The following is a 19,320-nucleotide window of genomic DNA, read 5'->3' on the forward strand; positions in this document are numbered from 1 at the left end:
AACTCTTAACAATATGTTTGTATTATTATTTTTACTAACCCTAACTGCTTCAAATGCTGACAAAGAGATACAATCTAGAGCTCAAGATACAATCTAAAATCATTGCTACAGCAACATAAATATTAATATTTAATGTGGGATTGCAACCATGACCTGTGCACGCATGCAACTCTAAACGTACACCCTAAATGAACGGCCTCAACGAATAGGAATGAACGCCGACAGCGACAGTTCAAACCACGGACTTGATTTTGAAACTCCATACTGTACGGACGCATTGGTCATTAAACTAATTTTGTACTGAGTATTTAAACCTACGTTTTCCAACCAGTGTATTAAATAAATCATTTTATATAAAAATCCAAAATAAAGCGTTTCATTTTAGAACAATCCCCCACAAAGTGGTGTCAGAAGTGGGATGCAAATCCCCACATTAATAATACGAAATTAAATTTTGAAGACAACATCGATCGACTAGACGATTAGACCGACGTCCTCAATACGTCCCAGAAGAAGAAATGATAAGGATACGACAAAATAATCTATCTCTCACCATGTACTAGGATCTCATAAATCAAGCACAAAATTTGATCCTATCGAAAATAGACATGACCCATAAAACGAGGAAGTATCCCGAGCCAAAACAACTGAAATACAATTCAAAGCAGCGCGAGTTACGTCAGTAACAACGACGGCAGCTCCAACTCCAAAACCACAGCTAAGGCTTAGCCTCCACAATTAAAAAGCCAATGCACGAAAATACATATAAACAATCAAAAACGAAATATGCCGATTAAGCATAAACAGCAGTTTTAATTATTGTCGCTTATTACCTTGTAGCGACACTTACACTATTTATGTACAGAACGACACTTAAGCAATATGTTTGCATAAGGGTCGTTCACTTTATTATTGTTTATATTACTTTTCGAGCATTGACCAGTAAATTCTGCATATGCAGAATTTGTACACAAACAAATAAACAATAAGTTATCGTATAACAGCTTAGCAGCTGAACAATTTGATTATCATAAATAGCAGTGACATTGACATTTCAAGTTTAGTTCAGAAGAACCAATAAAGTAGAGTGCAGTTCATTATAACAACTTTGTGTTTTTATTTAATCTTGGCTCTACACACTTAACTGGCGCAGTCACGGGGTTACTTCTCTCAAGAAAAGTAACTAAAACGAACAAAAGCTAAACTGTTCAAGTGAAATTTAAATAAAATAAAATAAAATTAAATTAAAAGTTAAAATATAACTGGCAGTCGAACGCCAATAAAATAAAATAAAATTAAATTAAAAGTTAAAATATAACTGGCAGTCGAACGCAGTCAAAAAAAAAAAAAAAAAAAAAAATGGAAACACATAAAACAGAACAAGCAACCACATCGGCAGTGTCAATAGAAGCTGCAGCAAATCAAACTCCATCTGCTGCAACACGTCACTTGCCACATAACAATCCAACATTTCAATTACCACTATCGGAAGCACTAAAAGAAGCAGCGAGAATCCAGGAGTTCCGAGGAGATAATACATACGACGTCACATCATTTATTAATGAAGTCGAACTTTTCATCGACTTGTTTGCCGGTACCAACGTGGAGGAGTATTTTTATAAGCGGCACGTCCAAAAAAAAATTCAAGGAGAAGCAGCTAACGCAATTAGAGCCCTCGACAATCCAAGCTGGACAGAAACAAAACAAGAACTCCTGAGGAATTTTGGAGTTCGCGAATCGTATCATCAACTGTACCACAAGGCGCTGAACGTAAGAAATTATAATGTAAGTGCAGAATTTGTACACAAACAAATAAACAATAAGTTATCGTATAACAGCTTAGCAGCTGAACAATTTGATTATTATAAATAGCAGTGACATTGACATTTCAAGTTTAGTTCAGAAGAACCAATAAAGTAGAGTGCAGTTAATTATAACAACTTTGTGTTTTTATTTAATCTTGGCTCTACACACTTAACTCGCGCACATGTGGGACCGACAGACGAACGCAAGACAACTAGAAGTAGACGTAACTTTTAACACTTACTACTGTTGAATGCAACACTGCAAAGCTGACGAACACAAAAACATAAAGATGAAGATAAGAACAACGAAAGGACGGTAGCGCGAGTTACATTCCCATACTCTAAACACGTAGTAATTATAAATATAGTAAACACTTAATATCGTACTAACATAAAATTGGGTTCCACATTAGGCTTAGTTGTGGAATAAGAGAGTGAGCGCATTTCGGGTATGCTAAAAACATATATGTATATATATATATTTATATATATATACATGTGGTGGCAACCACATTACCAAAATGCAGCATGGCGAATTTCCTTAATTACTGGCGTTTCCACTGTCCTTCGTGTCAGCGCCCGCTTTGTCTGTAATGTATACAGAAGATATCCTTCTTCTATCTTTTGCTGCTAGCCCTTGGCACTACATATATTATTTCGTGAATTATTGCATTGATATATTAAAACGGTAAGCAAATAATGCAATTCTCCAAAAATGTAATTATTTTAGTTATGATGTTTTTCTTTAGTTATAATTTATGAGTTGCGCTACAATTAAAATTTTCCAGATCAATATGCCATCAACACGCTTCTAAATATGATGAGTACAAAGGTCAAATTCAAATTGATTGTGTAAATTCGTTAAAAAAAAATATGACCGGTCAACAAGCGATGTTCAAAATACCGAAAGAAAATTCCGAAACTGTTACAAAAATTAGTTTCATGATAGCAGAAGTCATTGCCAAGCGAAGCAAACCTCTATCAGACGGAGAGTTCGTCAAGGAATGCTTGAGATATTCGCTTCAGTAGCCTGTCCGGAGCAGAAAAAAATAATAAAAAATATAAGTTTGTCACATCAAACCATAGCTAGTAATAGTTTAGCGCTCGACGAAAGTACTGATATGTCAGATACAGCCCAATTGGCAGTTTTCGTGAGAGGAGTATCCGAAGACTATACCGTTATCGAGGAATTGTTAGATTTGCGTTCAATGAAAGATACAACCACTGGACAAGACATCTACGAAGAAGTTAAAAGTTGTATAGAAAAATATGAACTTCAAACAGAAAATCTTTGCGGCTTAACAACAGATGGTGCGCCTGCAATGACAGGGAAGAGAAACGGCTTTGTGGCTTTGATGCGTCCCTTCAAAACGCATTGGTCCTATAACACAAAATCAGTGGTATAAAGATAGATAGAGAAACCTACTTTTTATCTAGATCAATGTGACTAGATGGTGGCATGTAGTTGTGCATTGCCGAATGACGACTAAATACTCGTATATTCACTTGTTATGTTAATGAGCACAAAAAAGAACAAAGGCTGCAAGTGAACACGTGTCGTTTTTAATTGTGAGTGTTGAACAAAAATTTATAAAAATTTAAGTGTAATTGCTATAATTTATATAATTAAATTAAAATAATCAATAAAAAATTAGTTATTCTAAAAGGCACATGAGAAGATTAGTGAAGAGGAAGCGTGATGAATATTTTTTAAGTGGTAGCGAAAATCCAAACGACGCGGTAGAAGAGCGTCATGACGACATTCTTGAAAACACAATTGAAGACAGTTTTAATTGTGAAATTCATGACGAAATTCCGAAAGCAAGAACATTCCTTGAAAAAATTAGGAAATGGCAATTAGATGCAAGAATATCTTATAAAAATCTGCGTGCACTTTTGAAAATTTTAAATGAAAGTGGATTAGATGTTCCGTTAAGTCCGTCTACTTTGATGCAAGTAAACTTGGAAAAAATATCAACAAAAGATGTATCTCCTGGTGATTTCATATATTTTGGTTTACAAAACCAAATACAAAAAATTGAAAGATTTTCGAGTTTACTTCAAATCATAGTGGACATAAATATTGACGGATTACCTCTATTCAAATCTTCACAAAAACAATTATGGCCAATTTTAGTGAAAGTGGTTAGCTGTAATAAATCTGTTGTATTTCCTGTTGCAATCTACGAAGGAAAAACTAAACCTGATGATATTTGTGTATATTTGGAGAGTTTTGTTGCAGAATTGGAAATTTTATTAAATAATGGAGTTGCCATCAATGGCAAATTTATTCCACTGAATGTACGAGTTGTGATATGTGATGCACCAGCAAAATCTTTTGTTTGTGGTATTGCTCATCATTCATCAGCTCATGGCTGCTCCAAATGTACAAGTTAACACACATAGCCAAACCACCATCTGCTTATTCATTTCACCTGTAGTGCATCGAAGTGCTTACGATGCAACTTACCTTCCGCGCATGGCAACAACAGCAATAACAACAGTATGCGAAATCAGCGACAATAACATTCCCATAGGTACGGAAAGTGCTGACACTTTGTCTGCAGAGTAGCGTGTGACAGCAATAACGACAACATCGGCGAACCGCAGTGGCAGCGGCAGCGGCTTTTGTTTAGGGAAATAGTTAGTCTAATACCATGTTCAGACCGAAAATTTAAAAGATTAGATTACATTTAAGCATTTCATAACCCAACAGTGTTCTTACTGCCGTTAGTGATTTATAAATCAGATGTTTTTGACATTCAACCATAAACATCAAAGCATTTATTAAAGGAAAACATTGAAATGGCGTACCTTATTATAAAAATTGTGTTCTTTTTTCTAAATTATCTCCGCTCAATGGAGATAATTTGGAAATTGTTTGATTCTAACCGGTTAGCAAGGAAACGTTTGCTGTATGAACACTTAGCACTAAAAATGTGTAGTATATATGGAGCGAAGTCAACAAGGTCTATTTGGATAAAGGCAAGTACATATATAAATATTGGTATTATAACTTCGTTTAATTATAATGTGTATATAATTTAGACTCGTGGCCAAATGTTTTGGGAAGTCGACTGCCAGGTGAATTCGGATGCGTTTTTTAAAAACAACTTCCGAATGAAGCGCAATTCTTTTATTAAATTGTGCATTATGTTGAAAGGTTTTGAGAAGGAAAATACCAACTACCGCAAAGCAATTCCATTAGAGAAACGCATTGCTATTGCTTTATATGCTCTTGGCTCTTCTGCAGAATATCGAACAATTGGAAATATGTTCGGAATTGGTAAAAGCACTGTCTGCTCAATTCTAATTGATTTCTGTCATGAAGTCTGGCGTTGTTTGTTGCCTTTGTATTTGAAGAAATTCCCAATGAACGAAATTCAATTGCGCGAATATTTAAATGGTTTTGAGTCATTGGGTTTCCCTCAAGTGTTAGGAGCTATAGGTAATAAGTTAAATTTTTTACATTTGAGTTTTTATATATTTTTAAGTTTTAGATGGTTGTCATATAGAAGTTCGCCCAGCTGCAGAAGATGCTGTTGACTACTACAATTACAAAGGCTGGTATTCCACAGTTCTTTTGGCTTTAGTAGATGCAAGGTAAGCTTTTTCATGAAGCTCGTTTAAACACCTAATGTATTTCTTTAATGTTATAGATGTCGCTTTATATACATCAACGTTGGTAGTCCAGGCCGTTGTAATGACTCTTCAATATTTGAGAGATCATCTTTAAAATGCGAGTTGGCACAATCTACTATATTTAAAGACATGAGTAAACAAATATCGTCAGTTAATGTTCCAGTCGTTTTGTTGGGCGACTCTGCGTTCAAATTTGATGAACATTTGATGAAACCGTACCCATTTTGTGTAAACCAAACTTTTGGATAAAAAAAAATTCAACTATGTACTCTCGAAATGCCGAAGAGTGGTGGAGAATGCTTTCGGTCATTTAAAGGGAAGGTTTAGACGGGTTGGAAAAGGCTTGGATAACCACATGGCCAACACGAAAATCGTCATAAAAGCGTGCTGCGTTTTGCACAACTTTTTAAATGAGGAAAATGATGAAATTAACGAAAAGTGGATTGCAGCACAACAAATCGAAAACGAATCTCGGCAGTCGTCAGAAGACGTCTCTAACATTTGTGGAAATGTCAACCCAAGAGCAGAGGAAATAAGACAAGCGTTCGTTTCGTATTTCGGTGAGTTATTACATTCAACTTTGAAATATTATTAAATCTCAACCGATCCATACTTACATATCTCATAATTCAATTCCAGTACAAAAAAAAAAAATTCTATATTTTATATATGTTACATATATATTTTGGTATTCATTTACATATTTATATTTATTTTTCATTTTCGTATTCATTTATTCATTTATATATATATTTTATATATTACATATATATTTTCATTTTCATTCACATACATATTTAAATTCATTTTTAAATTCATCATTTATCTTATATCTTAAACTAAAACTTAAAAAAATTTTTAAATCTATTTTTGGCGACGAAGGAAGTCGATGAAAGCATCCTTCACTTCTTTTGAATCGTTTATATATTCTTGTAAGAGAGAAAGACGCTTTTCATCGGCTGCCTTCATCGCCTCAGTCGCCTTTAATAAGTCATCCTTCATTTCCTCCATTATTGTTAACCCTGATTTTTTCTTTTTTGCAGCATCGCTTGACGATGGCCGAGCACAACCACGCGACGTAGAAGGTCCATCGCTTGGGCTTGGGAGCGGCGGCTCTACTTCTGTATCGTCCTCAATGTAAATTGGTTCCATGTCAACTGAAAATAGAAGAAACAAATAAAAGTCGACTCCAGTGCGCTTAAAACTTACCCACAATGCTATCCTCTACAAGTTCGGCGGAACAAAAACTTTTGAAACCACCTACTGCTTGGTGGACCGCCTCATAATATTTCCACCGACTAGGGGAGCCACCCGATGGGCCAATTTTCTGCTTTTCGTGTCTAAAAATAAAAAAAATATTTAATTAATATATTAACCTCATAATATATTACTTACCTGTATTTGTTGGTAAAATTGTGCAATTTAATTTTAATTTCAGTGGACGTATATTCGTGTCCAGCCAAAAGCATCGTACAGGACATTTCCTTGTATATGTGGTTATTTTTCCGCGTTGATCGCAGCTCTGGCATTTTTTGTTGCCACACCTCGATTAAGTCGGCCTCGGCAGCCTCACTCCACATAACTCGTTTCTTTTTTGAGTTTTTTCCATATTTTTTTTACTTAGTAATTTGATTTGTAATCAACGGCAATTTTTAGTTTTATTTTTTTGTCTTCTTTGTCTTGTTTGTTTACATTCAGCATTCAGCATCAGCTGTGATAATATAAAAATTTCCAGTGCTGACAAGTAGATTGCGCACAATCAGAGTCGCACAGAGAGATTTAGCGTGGATCAGTTTCAAATCATTTCAATGAAGTGATTTGGAACCGTCATTTTTGTATGGCGAAATCTTGATAAATTTTTAAGATTAGTGGGATAATCCATTCAACAGCCGAAATCGTGTGATTAAGTGTCGGTCTGAACATGGTATAAGACCGAATCTGTAATCGAAAAGATTTGGCTGCTCCTGCAGAGCAGGAGAAATAAAAGTTTAAAAAATTATAAGTGAAGAGACTTCATTATTTACACAAATAGCCAAAAAACAAAAAAAAAATTAGCGTATTCCACTCAAATTGGGAATTTAATTACAAACGCTGATTTTGCTGCAAGAAAATATAAAGATCATCATTTGAATAAATTTATTTCTTCAAAATCACCTTTGGAAAAAATAAATTTAAATATGATCAGTTAAGTGCCATTGGATCCAATGCATTTGATTGACATGGGTGTTACCAAGAAAATGTTGATTGCCTTATTGAAAAAAAAAATCAAAGTACAAAATGAGCAAAAGTAGCCGAGAACAAATGTCATCCCAATTTGAGTTGATAAGGAAATATATTCCAAAAGAGTTTATTAGATTGCCAAGGAGTTTCAAAGAAATTCACCATTGGAAAGCAACAGAGTTTCGACAATTTCTTCTTTACACTGGAATCTTATTGTTAAAAGACCACTTGCACGAAGATTTTTATTATGAATTTCTGCTTCTTCATTGCGCGTGTAGACTTCTTTCTTGTGCGTCTAATAATTTACGAAATTTGAGTATAGCCTGAGCTATGTTACAATTGTTTGTTGACAATTTTGCAATTATATTTGGCCGGGAGTCTGTATCGTACAACGTCCATGGTTTACTCCATATTTGCGACTGTGTTGAAGAATTGGGTTGTCTTTACACATTTTCAGAATATGATTTTGAAAATCATTTGAAATTAATTAAAAAAAATGTCAGGAAGCCGACACAAATTCTTCAACAATTGGCAAATATAAATGAAATTTCAGAATTTTTTTTCAATGAAAGCAAAATAGAAATTAAAGAAAAAAATAATATAATTACAAGTTATAGGATGAAAAATTTTTATTTAAGTTCAAATACACCAGATAATGGCTGCGTTCCGCTACGGTTATGAAAATGCTTCACAAAATTCCTTAACAAAATTATGTTGGACGGGTCTGAATTAGACTAAGAAATTTCAATTCTATTCAATAAAAGTTTAGAAATAATTTGGACACTGAAGTGTACGGTTGTTTTAATCACATTTCTCATTTCTCGCGAGACTCGATGAGATCGGTCAGCCTTTTTATGGTCATCAAACCTTTAAGACGTATTTAGCATCACCTAAAATATTTTATCATAAAACTAATTTGTTTTAAAGTAAACCTAATTTAGTAATTTCAAATAAACCTAATTTAATAATTTAAAATAAACCTATGTGTAAATATAAACATACTTGAATGTTGTATACAAGATCATATATGATAAAAGAATAAACTTTGTCATTTATATTGTTTTATAAATAAAGTAAATAATAAGGTGGTTAGTTTACTAGCCACTGTGTCTATAGTAGATTCTGTTTTATTCATTTCGTCTATTACTTCTTCAGAATGCCGCGTATGTGGCAACTCTTCTTCAACGATTTCCAGCACGCCGCCACCGCTGAGGGATTTCAATAAGCGTTAACTGCAGTGCATTTGGAAAAACTCCACAATCTTATAGTTTGGTTAAAATCGATTTTGTTTAACTTGTATATGTATATATATAAGTTATCGCGAGGAAACGACACACCCTAATTCCCGTCGTAATAAGAGCCTACCACTCTGCACATGTCGCTAAGTCAGCACATTTTGCGTGAGAACATTGGCCAGACATCAAAGTAAACAAACACCATGCACGAGGCGCAAGGTCAGCAAAACGTCAGCAGAGGAGCCACAACGCGATGCGGGTTGGTGGCTTGAGCTAAGTTAGGAATAATTTTAAGGGGCTCTTTATACTTGACAACTAAGCCGAGATGACGGCAAATAAAATAATTTTAAAATTGAACAATACATTTGAATAATTGGCGCCCAACGTGGGGCCCGCGAGTGAAAAGTTTAATAGAAAAATATAAAGTTCTTAACTCGACTCGTGTGACTACGATAGCTGGATCACTTAAAATCAACAACAATCAACTACTTGGACTCAACGTGGACTTTAAGAAGAGACAACCTTTGGCCAGATCAACTAACCGGAAGAACCTGAACCTAATTTTAATCTATTCAAATCCAATGGAAGGGTAAGTGAGATGCTCGTTTCCTGGAATAAATATAACAATAATTGTGAATAAAATAAAGGAAAGTGACAGAACAAAAATTAATGAGTGAAGGTCTGGAAGACCTTTTTAGAAATTTAAAGTTAGGAAGTCAGAAAGCAAATATGAACACAGAACAAATAAGCGAGTTAATTAAGGCGGAAGTTAGAAGTGCTTTGGCAGCACAAAGGTTGGAGTTCGATAGGAAGTTATTAGCAATCCAAAACCGATAAGTGACGGCCTTGTTGTCATCAATGACCAATTGGCTGTCATCGAGGAAAATAATGAGGTCCCTATTACGGTCAACGGAACATACCTCGTGGTCTTCAAAAACAACGTAAAGATTAATGGTACGACTTTTTATAACGAAAATTCTACATTGCCTCTAAAACCTGAAACTCCATGGGCTTCTACAATCAACTTGACGCAGCACACAGAAATATTAAGCGCTTCTTACCTTCACCATGTGAATCTAGAGAATGTTCAAAGGATCAATCACCTGCAGCGATCAATCCATTATGGCCACGTTACAGGTTTCTCAGCCTTTGGTGTCTTATTAATCATGGCATTCACCGTTTACGTCCTTCTCAGGATAAGGAGGACCAAGAGAGAGATTATCATAGCCAAATCCGTTGAAACTGCAATTAAAACCGCTTCTTTGAGGACCGAGGACGTTCCCCATTTAGAAGGGGAGGAGTTATCGCGAGGAAACGACACACCCTAATTCCCGTCGTAATAAGAGCCTACCACTCTGCACATGTCGCTAAGTCAGCACATTTTGCGTGAGAACATTGGCCAGACATCAAAGTAAACAAACACCATGCACGAGGCGCAAGGTCAGCAAAACGTCAGCAGAGGAGCCACAACGCGATGCGGGTTGGTGGCTTGAGCTAAGTTAGGAATAATTTTAAGGGGCACTTTATACTTGACAACTAAGCCGAGATGACGGCAAATAAAATAATTTTAAAATTGAACAATACATTTGAATAATTTATATATTGTGCCAAGCATAGGCAATCAGACAGGGCTCATATTTTTAAGTTTTAGTCTTAAGCCAGACTTTAAGAAGAGCACATAGTGTTTAGTGATGATTATTAAATTGTAAAAGTTGAAGTTTATAGTTTATTTCCTGGACAATAGCCCGTAGGACTGGGGAAATAAAGATTATTTCCTGGACAACAGCCGTAGGACTTTATAAATAATTGGCGCCCAACACGGATAGGATCAGCCAAGACGAAACCACACCAGAATTATCTTTAATATTTTCAATAATATTAAGTACTCAGTGATCGAGAGAAAAGAAAACAGAAAAAGAATTAATAAAGTTATATGTATATACAATTTATTGAAATTAATAAAAAACAGCGCATAGCGCTAAACTAGTGAAATTTCCCATTAAGAAATTATCGAAATAATAAAAAAGAAAGAGGAAAAAGAATAAATAAAATTTATTGAAGACAAATTTAAAATAAAAAATTGCGCATAGCGCTAAATTGACATAAGTGTAAGTAAAGTTTTTAAAGTGCCCGTAGAGCTAAAGTATTTGTGTGTTTAACATGCTTTTAATAGCGCTAAGGAATAAATAACTTCATTGTCACAGTCAGGGTAAAAGAGACATCAGTATGAACGAAGCGACTTTGAGGGTAATAGAGCCGTTACAGCAGCTCGGGAAAGGACTAGGGCCTCCTTCGAGAGGACAATAGGACAGCTGACAGAACGACTAAAGGCTTTAGAAACTCCATTAGAAGTGGAGAATATGAAGCAGTGAAGATAGGCCCGACAGTTCGGTGTGAGGAATCTTTAGAGATAATTAAATCTCTGCCGGAATTCAGTGGCGAAAGGCCACGATATGTTAGTTGAAGGCAAGCCTATTGCTGCCTATAAGTTGTTTGAAAATTACGAAAACAGTTCGAAACATTACCAAGCGGTGGCAATAATAAGAAATAAAATTGTCGCTTCGGCCGACCAAGTGTTATCGTCATTCAATACCGTGCTGAATTTTAAGGCGATCATCGCGCTGTTAGACTTTACTTATGCTGACAAGCGACCAGTCTATTTGATTGAACAGGAATTGTAAACTCTTAGGCAATGGAAACTTTCAATTGCCGAGTTTTACGACGAGGTCGAAAAGAAATTGACCTTGATAATAAATAAAACCATTATGATAAATGAGGGCAAAAAAGAACTGATTGAGTCAATTTGCCAAAAATATAGGCAAGATGCTTTGAGGTTTTTTGTTTGTGGCTTGCGGAAGCCAATGAGCGACATTACGTTTTCGTCGCAACCTAAAGACATGCCTAGTGCATTGGCATTAGCACAAAAATTGGAAGAAAATCATGCTCGATATTCGTTTGCAAATTCTTTCTACAGTAAAATGGATTCAGCTCAGGGGGCAAAATGGTGGAAGGACATACATATGCTCTACACCACTCGCCTCATTATAAACAAGTGGAAAAAAACATGTAGATGCGGCCACTCTTTATAATTTAAGCTTTATTCTTAAGCCAGACTCCAAAAAATCACATATTGCTTAATAGAAATTATTTGATTGGAAAATTTAACTGTGATTTTATTTCCTGGACAACAGATCATTGGGCTGGGGAATAATTTATATTTCAGCTAGCGATGAACAATATTCTACACGAATGTATCGGAAAGTTTTGTCACGTCTGTTTTGGCGATATTATAGTATACGCGAAAGCATAAATGAAAATATATTTCATTTTAAATATTTAGTACGAACACTTTAAAAAGCGCATATGAAAATTTCCATGGAAAAGTCAATGTTTATAGCAGCCGAAATTGAATTTTTAGGATAGGTTGTATCCCATAAAGTAATAAAAACGAATCTTAAAAAGAGAGAAACGACACATTTGACAAATACGATGAACTGTTAAAGCAAATTGCTAAATAACACCATTTCCGGCTTTTGCAATTTGCTTAAACAAATAAAGTAATCAAAAATTAATTTAGCAAGTAAATTTCCTAAGAATTATTGGAAGTAATCAAAGTATGCTTATTCAGCAATGATATATTAAAAATAAGTTAATATTAATAATAAGCAAGTTGTAATTAGAATAAGCTTCATTTTAAGTCAATTTAATAAAATAAAGCGGTCTGTTCTTGATCACCATCAACGTCACCTCGTTGTAATTCAATTTGTTTTCTTTGGCTTTTTTAAAAACCGTTCACCGCGACGCAAAGTATAATTGGCGTTACAGAGTTACACCGAACGCAAACAATATAAACGAATTAGACAAGATTCCGGACATGGTTAAATGCCTTAGAGAATTTTCGGCACGACCAGGAGAATTTTATTTATGGAGGAAAAGCGTCGACAAAATTTTCAAAACGTACGAGGTGGTCAAGAATATCCCTAAGTACTTCGCGATACTCCATACGATCAGGCATAAAATAATTGCTGATGCCAACACCGCATTGGAGTCGTACAATACTCCACTTGAATGGAGTCAAATCCGAAAATGCCTCATGATGCATTATTCGGATAAATAAATAAATGAATGACCACTCTGGTCCAGTACCACGACGACATTCCGATCTTTTATCAAAAAGTTTACCAACAGCTTTCCCCTGTATAATACAAAATTCCATGTCTCCTCTTAAACGAGGAGCCCATACGGACTATGACCAATTCATATAGGGACAAAGCTCTCGACATATTCATTAGAGGACTAATCGGCGTATTAACCCATCTTCTCAGCATAAGAGAACCGACAACATTGCCCCAAGGCCTACATTTATACCAAAAACTAGACAACATGACTTATAGAAAAATTCATGCGAATAACACGCACAATTACAATATTTAACCGCCACCACGACTTCCTCCAATTAATGCTATTAATAATTTTATTAACAACACAGCTTTTTCTGTGGCAGCATTATAAATATAATAAATTATATATTGTGGTAACATCATAAATCTGTAAATTATGTATCTTATTATAAATAAAGGAGTGTGGCAGCACGATCTGCGGCCATGTTGAAGATAAAGAAGAACGAGTGCAGATCATTTAAAAAGAGCGTCCAACATAATAAAATTGTTTAAAATATCAGAAGTGGTTGTATTGCGCCCAAAATGTCATCAAACGAGGATTCGCTTAGTTTATACACAGTTGAACAATTAAAATCATGGTTGCGTTCGCTCAAACATAAAACAACAGGTAGTAAAGCCGAACTAATTGTTCGCCTACAAAAAATTCCTGAGGAGCTTCGTGGAAATTTTCGAAACTCCATGGTTGACGTTGACGCTGACGTTGACTGTACGCAAGCCATCATTGCGGAAAAAGAACAAGCTGATGAAATCAACGAAGGAGCGAGCAGTATAAACATCACCGAGGAGTGTGGTGAATTTAGCAATGGGATTGTACCACAATATGACGCAAGTAATCAAACGAGTGTTGAAAAGAAACAAAAAGAGTGTGATGCAAACGAGTGGCGACTTTTAAAAATCGAATTAGAATTGTTGAAGCGTGAGTGTGAACTAAAGAAGATGGAAAATGAACTTCTAATGAGAGAAAAAGAACAGTTGAGAAATAGTGATAATCAAACAAAAAACATTTCCAATAAGCAAAAGTTCGCAGATGTTAAAGAACTTATATCTGAATTTTCTGGTAGTGGTGAATGCCTTAAGCTATGGCAAGCACAACTAAAAAATATCCAGAGTGTTTACCAACTTGATGATAACAACCTAAGAGCATTAATTGCAAATAAATTAAAAGGCAATGCGCTAAAGTGGTTACATTCTCGAGATGACTTGATTTTAATGCCAATCGACAAGTTCTTAAAGGAAATGAGCTCGCTGTTTGAAGAAAAAACAAGCAATTTGATGCTAAAGAAAAAGTTTGAAATCAGGCAGTGGTTGACTACCGAATCGTTTCGAGAATATTTCCAAGAAAAACTAATTCTGGCAAATAGAATTCTAATTGGTGAAGATGAACTTGTAGAATATCTAATTGATGGTATTCCGGATAACACTTTACGTTCGCAAGCTAAAATGCAACGATTTCATGACAAATATGAATTGTTAGAAGCGTTTAGAAATATTCAATTGCCACGATATATATCAAAGAAAATGACAGCAGACAATCAACATGAGCAGTCGAATAATGGACAACAAACAACAAGAGTCGTGAGATGCTACAATTGCAACTCCGTTGGCCATTTAGCAAGTGTATGCCGAAAACCCAAACGAGAGCTTGGTGCTTGTCATGTATGCGCTGAAGTTGGCCATTTAGCAGCAAATTGTCCACAAAGGAAGAGCCGCCCTGTACAACATGTCACAGAATTGATGGAAGGCGATGAATATGTAAGGTTTTTAAATTATGTATTTATTAATTCTAAATTTACTTATAAAACTTTATTAGGATCATTAATTGATACGGGAAGCCCCATTAGCTTTGTTCGCCAACAGTTCGTACCAGATGTAGTAATAAACAGAAAGAACAATGTATTTTTAAAATATAGTGGTATAAACAAAAGTCCATTATCTATTGTCGGAAATGTAAACAGTTTTATTTTTTTCAAAAATAAAAGAATTGAATTAACGATGTTAGTTGTAACAAATGAAACAATGACTCATCCAATTATTTTAGGAAGAGACTTTTTAAGTAAATCTAATTTAAAATTAGAATGTAAAGAAATAGATTCGAATTTCAAAGTCGAAAATAACACATATGATGAAGAGTGTCAAAGATTAATGAAAATTGAATTTGATAACACTAAATTTTCTGTGAATTACAATGAAGTATTGAAAACTGAAGCAAAAACTCCTAATGTTTATATAAAAAATGATAATGTAAGTGTCTATGCAAAACAAAAATTTCTGCAAATATTTCAAGATTATTATATGTGCTGTAAGCGCCCCGATACGCCAAAAATTAGATGTGAGATGAAACTGTTGTTGAGTACAGAAAAACCTTTTAATTGTCCTCCAAGAAGACTGTCATACAGTGAAAAACAACAAGTTAGGGTTGTTTTAGATGACTTAATGCAAACCAAGATAATTAGGCCGAGTAAGTCAGAATATTCTTCCCCCATTGTTTTAGTAAGAAAAAAAACAGGTGATATAAGGTTATGTGTGGATTTTCGTAGTTTGAATAAGATAACATTGAAAGATAACTATCCCTTGCCTCTTATTGATGATCTGTTAGATAGACTAGCAAATAAATGCATTTTTTCGTTATTGGATTTAAAGAGTGCGTTTTATCACGTAGATATGGTTGAAGATTCGATTAAATACACTTCTTTTGTAACACCGATGGGGCAGTACGAGTTTTTGAAAATGCCTTTCGGTCTGAAAAATGCACCTTCAACATTCCAGCGGTTTGTTAGCCATGTTTTCGATGATCTGATTCGAGCAGAGAAAATTGCTATTTATTTAGACGATATCATGATAGCTACAAGTAATGAAGAAGAACATTTAGACATTTTGCAGGAAGTTTTTAATAAGTTAGTACAAAACAAATTGGAATTGAGGTTAGATAAATGCCGATTTATGGAGTCAGAAATACGCTATTTAGGATATAACATTTCGAGTAAAGGTATTCTACCGGATGAAAAGAATGTAGAAGCTATAGTGAATTTTCCTATACCCAGTAACACAAAAGCTGTACACAGTTTTTTGGGCTTATGCTCATACTTTAGAAGATTCGTTAAAGATTTTTCGCGAGAAGCTCAGCCTCTGTACAAACTAATAAAAAAGAATGTTAAATTTACATTTGGGGAAGACGAGTTACAGTGTTTTGAGAAACTTAAAAATAAATTAATTGGGTCTCCTATCTTAGCGATTTACGACCCAAGAGATGATACAGAGCTGCATTGCGATGCCAGCTCTCGGGGATTTGGTGCAATATTATTACAAAAAAGAGTGACGACAAATTTCACCCAGTCTTTTATTTTTCGAAACGTAGCAGCGAGCCCGAATCTAAATACCACAGCTTTGAGCTGGAAACACTTGCAATTATTTATGCACTTCGGAGATTTCGGGTATATCTTCAAGGATTGAAATTTAAGATAGTCACTGATTGCAATTCACTCATGCTAACTTTAAATAAGAAGGAAGTAAATCCAAGAATAGCCAGGTGGGCACTCGAATTGCAAAATTTTCAATATGTTCTCGAACACCGTAATGGAAATAGAATGCTCCATGTGGACGCACTTAGTCGCACTTCAAATATCTTAGTTCTTGAAGAAAATACGTTTGAGCAAAATCTGTCAATTTGCCAAAATCGAGATAGGAAAATTATTGAAATCCGGGGGAATTGGAAAACAAGGAAAATGGTGTTTTTGAAATGCGGAATGGCTTAGTTTATAGAAAAAACGGACAAAATATACTATTTTATATACCAAATGAGATGGAAGAACATTTATTGAGAAAGTATCACGATGAAATGGGTCATATGGGAAGTGATAAAGTTTTCAGTGCTATAATAAAGTCATATTGGTTTCCCAAAATGAAGGAGAAAATTAAACAATATATCTCAAACTGCCTAAAGTGTATTGCCTTTTCCTCGAAGAGTGGGAAACATGAGGGCCTCTTACATAATATACCCAAAGGAAACGTACCTTTCGAAACTGTTCATGTGGATCACTTCGGTCCAGTGTCATTTAAACATTCTAAGAAAAAATATGTATTTTTGGTAATAGATGGGTTCACTAAATTTGTTAAGTTATATGCGGTGTGTTCAGCAGGCACCAGGGAGGTCATGAGCTGTTTAAAATTGTATTTTAGTAGTTACAGTCGTCCAAAGGTATTGATATCTGATCGAGGCAGTGCGTTTACATCAAAAGATTTTGAAAATTTTTGAAAACAAATAACGTAAAACATGTAAAAATTGCGACAGGATCGCCACAAGCCAATGGACAGGTGGAGCGCGTTAATCGTAGTCTTGCTCCAATGATAGCAAAATTAACCAGCGGTGGCTTTAATTTCAGCTTAGACAAAACTTTACCGGACATAGAGTATGCTTTAAACAATACGATGCATCGAAGTATAGGCACAACTCCAAGCGAACTACTTTTTGGAGTTTCACAAAGGGGAACTGTCGTTGACTTTCTCAGAGAAAGACTAGAAGAAAATGATTTGAATAATAATGAACGTAACTTAGCAGATATTAGGGATAAGGCAGCAGAAAATATTTCAAAGTCTCAAAATTATAATAAATTGCTGAAAGATAAACATCGGACACAAAGAAAGTATATGGAAGGAGATTATGTTATGGTAAAGAATTATATAAGTAATCCAGGTGCATGTAAAAAGATTGCCCCCAAGTTTAAAGGTCCTTATAGAGTTTGCAAAATACTTCCTAATGACAGGTATATACTTAGAGATGTCGAGGGATTTCAACTTAGCCAAATTCCATATGAAGGAATATGGGAAGTAGCAAACATGAAGCCTTGGTTAAACCATAGTCTCCCTAATGAAAGCGTAATCGGGACGATTACATGTCAGGATGGTCGAACTGTGGCAGCATTATAAATATGTAAATTATATATTGTGGTAACATCATAAATCTGTAAATTATGTATCTTATTATAAATAAAGGAGTGTGGCAGCACGATCTGCGGCCATGTTGAAGATAAAGAAGAACGAGTGCAGATCATTTAAAAAGAGCGTCCAACATAATAAAATTGTTTAAATAAGCAAGCATTTAATTCCTTTAAAAATGAAATCAAATGCCACTGTTATTATTCGATATGTTTATTTAAGATATGCCGGGTCGTTGATACTGAGGAATGTCAAATCAGAACAACGGCTCCAGGTAAATTTAGCAAATAATATTTTTATAAAGAATAAAATTATTATTAATAAACTGGACGGCAAGCCGCACAGTACGGTAAATTAGCCGGGGTTTTATTATTCAAACGAAAGATACATATGTAATTTCCGATAAATTACATATCATATCGTAATTCGCGCGCACCGGTCAGTTCACCAACACCGCAACATAAAAGCAAAAATTTAATCTATTTGACATTCGATGTGAGATTGTGAAATTTGTATAGTGAAGAAGCGATTGTAAAGCTTATATAGCTCACCAAGATATTTTAATGTTTATATAGTGAAGAAGCGAGATTGGAAAGTTCATAGTGAAGAAGATATTATAAAGTTTATATAGTGAAGCAGAAATATTGTAAAACTTATATAGTGAAGAAGAGATATTGTAAAGAATAAATATGACGAGATATTGTGAAATTTCTATTGTAACAAAAATAAAATATACTACAGCGTTGCTGTACCCTAATAATTTGTGAACAGAATAAATATGGTCCTCGATGCGAAAAGAAAGGCACTGTGGCGGAAAACTAAAACGGTTAAAAAGTGAATGGTAGAAATTCTTGGCGGTGTGCGGTATTCAAAACGCAAAAACAAGTACATATATACATAATATATAGTATATAAGTATGTATATATAAAATAAAAACCTCTAAAACAACGGAAAACAAATTTATAAAGTGCGGTAAAACAAAGCAACATATACATTAATATACATACATATAAGTTAACACCAAAGATGTTAGTAACCCCACAGCCAACTTCCGGCACGTGTCTTAAGAATAGTTAACATTCAAATTCCCGGAATTAATTGCAATATTGGTTGTGCCAATTTTTATGCAACGGAAATCAATAATATTGCATTATTGCAGAAATATTAACTTTCCAAAGAATAGCTTGCGCAAAGCGCAAGCTGAAACAATATTGCTATTGCAGCAGTCTGCTCAGTACAATAAACTGGTGATGCAAATAATTAAGTGCATAGCCCTAGCTTTAATATAAATATAAGTACTTGTA

The 19,320-nt window shown here is 34.7% G+C and overlaps 4 protein-coding genes across 7 annotated transcripts; 3 read left to right on the plus strand and 1 right to left on the minus strand.

Annotated features, from left to right (window-relative positions):
• Window positions 1-1,359: 1,359 nt before the first annotated feature.
• On the plus strand, window positions 1,360-3,211 carry LOC126761867 (uncharacterized). The gene is made up of 2 exons (XM_050478293.1): window positions 1,360-1,594; window positions 2,892-3,211. Exons 1-2 carry the CDS (start codon window positions 1,360-1,362, stop codon window positions 3,209-3,211), a joined length of 555 nt encoding a protein of 184 aa, XP_050334250.1.
• A 1,268-nt stretch (window positions 3,212-4,479) lies between these two features.
• LOC126761209 (putative nuclease HARBI1) lies at window positions 4,480-6,564 on the plus strand. 4 transcript variants are annotated; one of them, XR_007667341.1, is made up of 5 exons: window positions 4,485-4,790; window positions 4,854-5,253; window positions 5,306-5,408; window positions 5,465-6,007; window positions 6,491-6,564. XR_007667341.1 is itself a non-coding variant. In XM_050477193.1 (4 exons), exons 1-4 carry the CDS (start codon window positions 4,611-4,613, stop codon window positions 5,694-5,696), a joined length of 900 nt encoding a protein of 299 aa, XP_050333150.1. In that variant the 5' UTR covers window positions 4,480-4,610; the 3' UTR covers window positions 5,697-6,080. The 4 variants fall into 4 exon arrangements, 3 of the variants coding, with proteins under 3 accessions (XP_050333150.1, XP_050333149.1, XP_050333151.1); XM_050477193.1 differs by lacking the exon at window positions 6,491-6,564 and having other exon boundaries at window positions 4,480-4,790; window positions 5,321-5,408; window positions 5,465-6,080; XM_050477192.1 differs by lacking the exon at window positions 6,491-6,564 and having other exon boundaries at window positions 5,465-6,079.
• LOC126761868 (myb/SANT-like DNA-binding domain-containing protein 1) lies at window positions 6,280-7,027 on the minus strand. The gene is made up of 3 exons (XM_050478294.1): window positions 6,843-7,027; window positions 6,657-6,799; window positions 6,280-6,604 (listed from the first exon to the last, which is right to left on the minus strand). The coding sequence occupies exons 1-3, from the start codon at window positions 7,025-7,027 to the stop codon at window positions 6,312-6,314; spliced, it is 621 nt and encodes a 206-aa protein (XP_050334251.1). The 3' UTR covers window positions 6,280-6,311.
• Window positions 7,028-13,436: 6,409 nt separating this feature from the next.
• On the plus strand, window positions 13,437-16,373 carry LOC126761206 (uncharacterized). Its single transcript, XM_050477188.1, has 2 exons — window positions 13,437-14,835; window positions 14,894-16,373. The coding sequence occupies exons 1-2, from the start codon at window positions 13,606-13,608 to the stop codon at window positions 14,900-14,902; spliced, it is 1,239 nt and encodes a 412-aa protein (XP_050333145.1). The 5' UTR covers window positions 13,437-13,605; the 3' UTR covers window positions 14,903-16,373.
• The last annotated feature ends 2,947 nt before the right edge of the window (window positions 16,374-19,320 follow it).

Source organism: Bactrocera neohumeralis, chromosome 6 (genome assembly GCF_024586455.1).
Source record: "Bactrocera neohumeralis isolate Rockhampton chromosome 6, APGP_CSIRO_Bneo_wtdbg2-racon-allhic-juicebox.fasta_v2, whole genome shotgun sequence".
Classification (NCBI taxonomy): domain Eukaryota; kingdom Metazoa; phylum Arthropoda; class Insecta; order Diptera; family Tephritidae; genus Bactrocera; species Bactrocera neohumeralis.

Coding starts and splice junctions, on each gene's coding strand:
- LOC126761867 (XM_050478293.1), top strand. CDS start 1,360: ATGGAAACACATAAAACAGAACAAGCAACCACATCGGCAGTGTCAATA. Junction 1,595..2,891: donor TTTCATCGACTTGTTTGCCG/GTACCAACGTGG, acceptor ATCAAACCATAG/CTAGTAATAGTTTAGCGCTC.
- LOC126761206 (XM_050477188.1), top strand. CDS start 13,606: ATGTCATCAAACGAGGATTCGCTTAGTTTATACACAGTTGAACAATTA.
- LOC126761868 (XM_050478294.1), bottom strand. CDS start 7,027: ATGTGGAGTGAGGCTGCCGAGGCCGACTTAATCGAGGTGTGGCAACAA. Junction 6,800..6,842: donor AATTTTACCAACAAATACAG/GTAAGTAATATA, acceptor ATTAAATATTTT/TTTTATTTTTAGACACGAAA. Junction 6,605..6,656: donor TGTAGAGGATAGCATTGTGG/GTAAGTTTTAAG, acceptor TTCTATTTTCAG/TTGACATGGAACCAATTTAC.
- LOC126761209 (XM_050477192.1), top strand. CDS start 4,611: ATGGCGTACCTTATTATAAAAATTGTGTTCTTTTTTCTAAATTATCTC. Junction 4,791..4,853: donor CAAGGTCTATTTGGATAAAG/GCAAGTACATAT, acceptor TATATAATTTAG/ACTCGTGGCCAAATGTTTTG. Junction 5,254..5,305: donor TCAAGTGTTAGGAGCTATAG/GTAATAAGTTAA, acceptor TTTAAGTTTTAG/ATGGTTGTCATATAGAAGTT.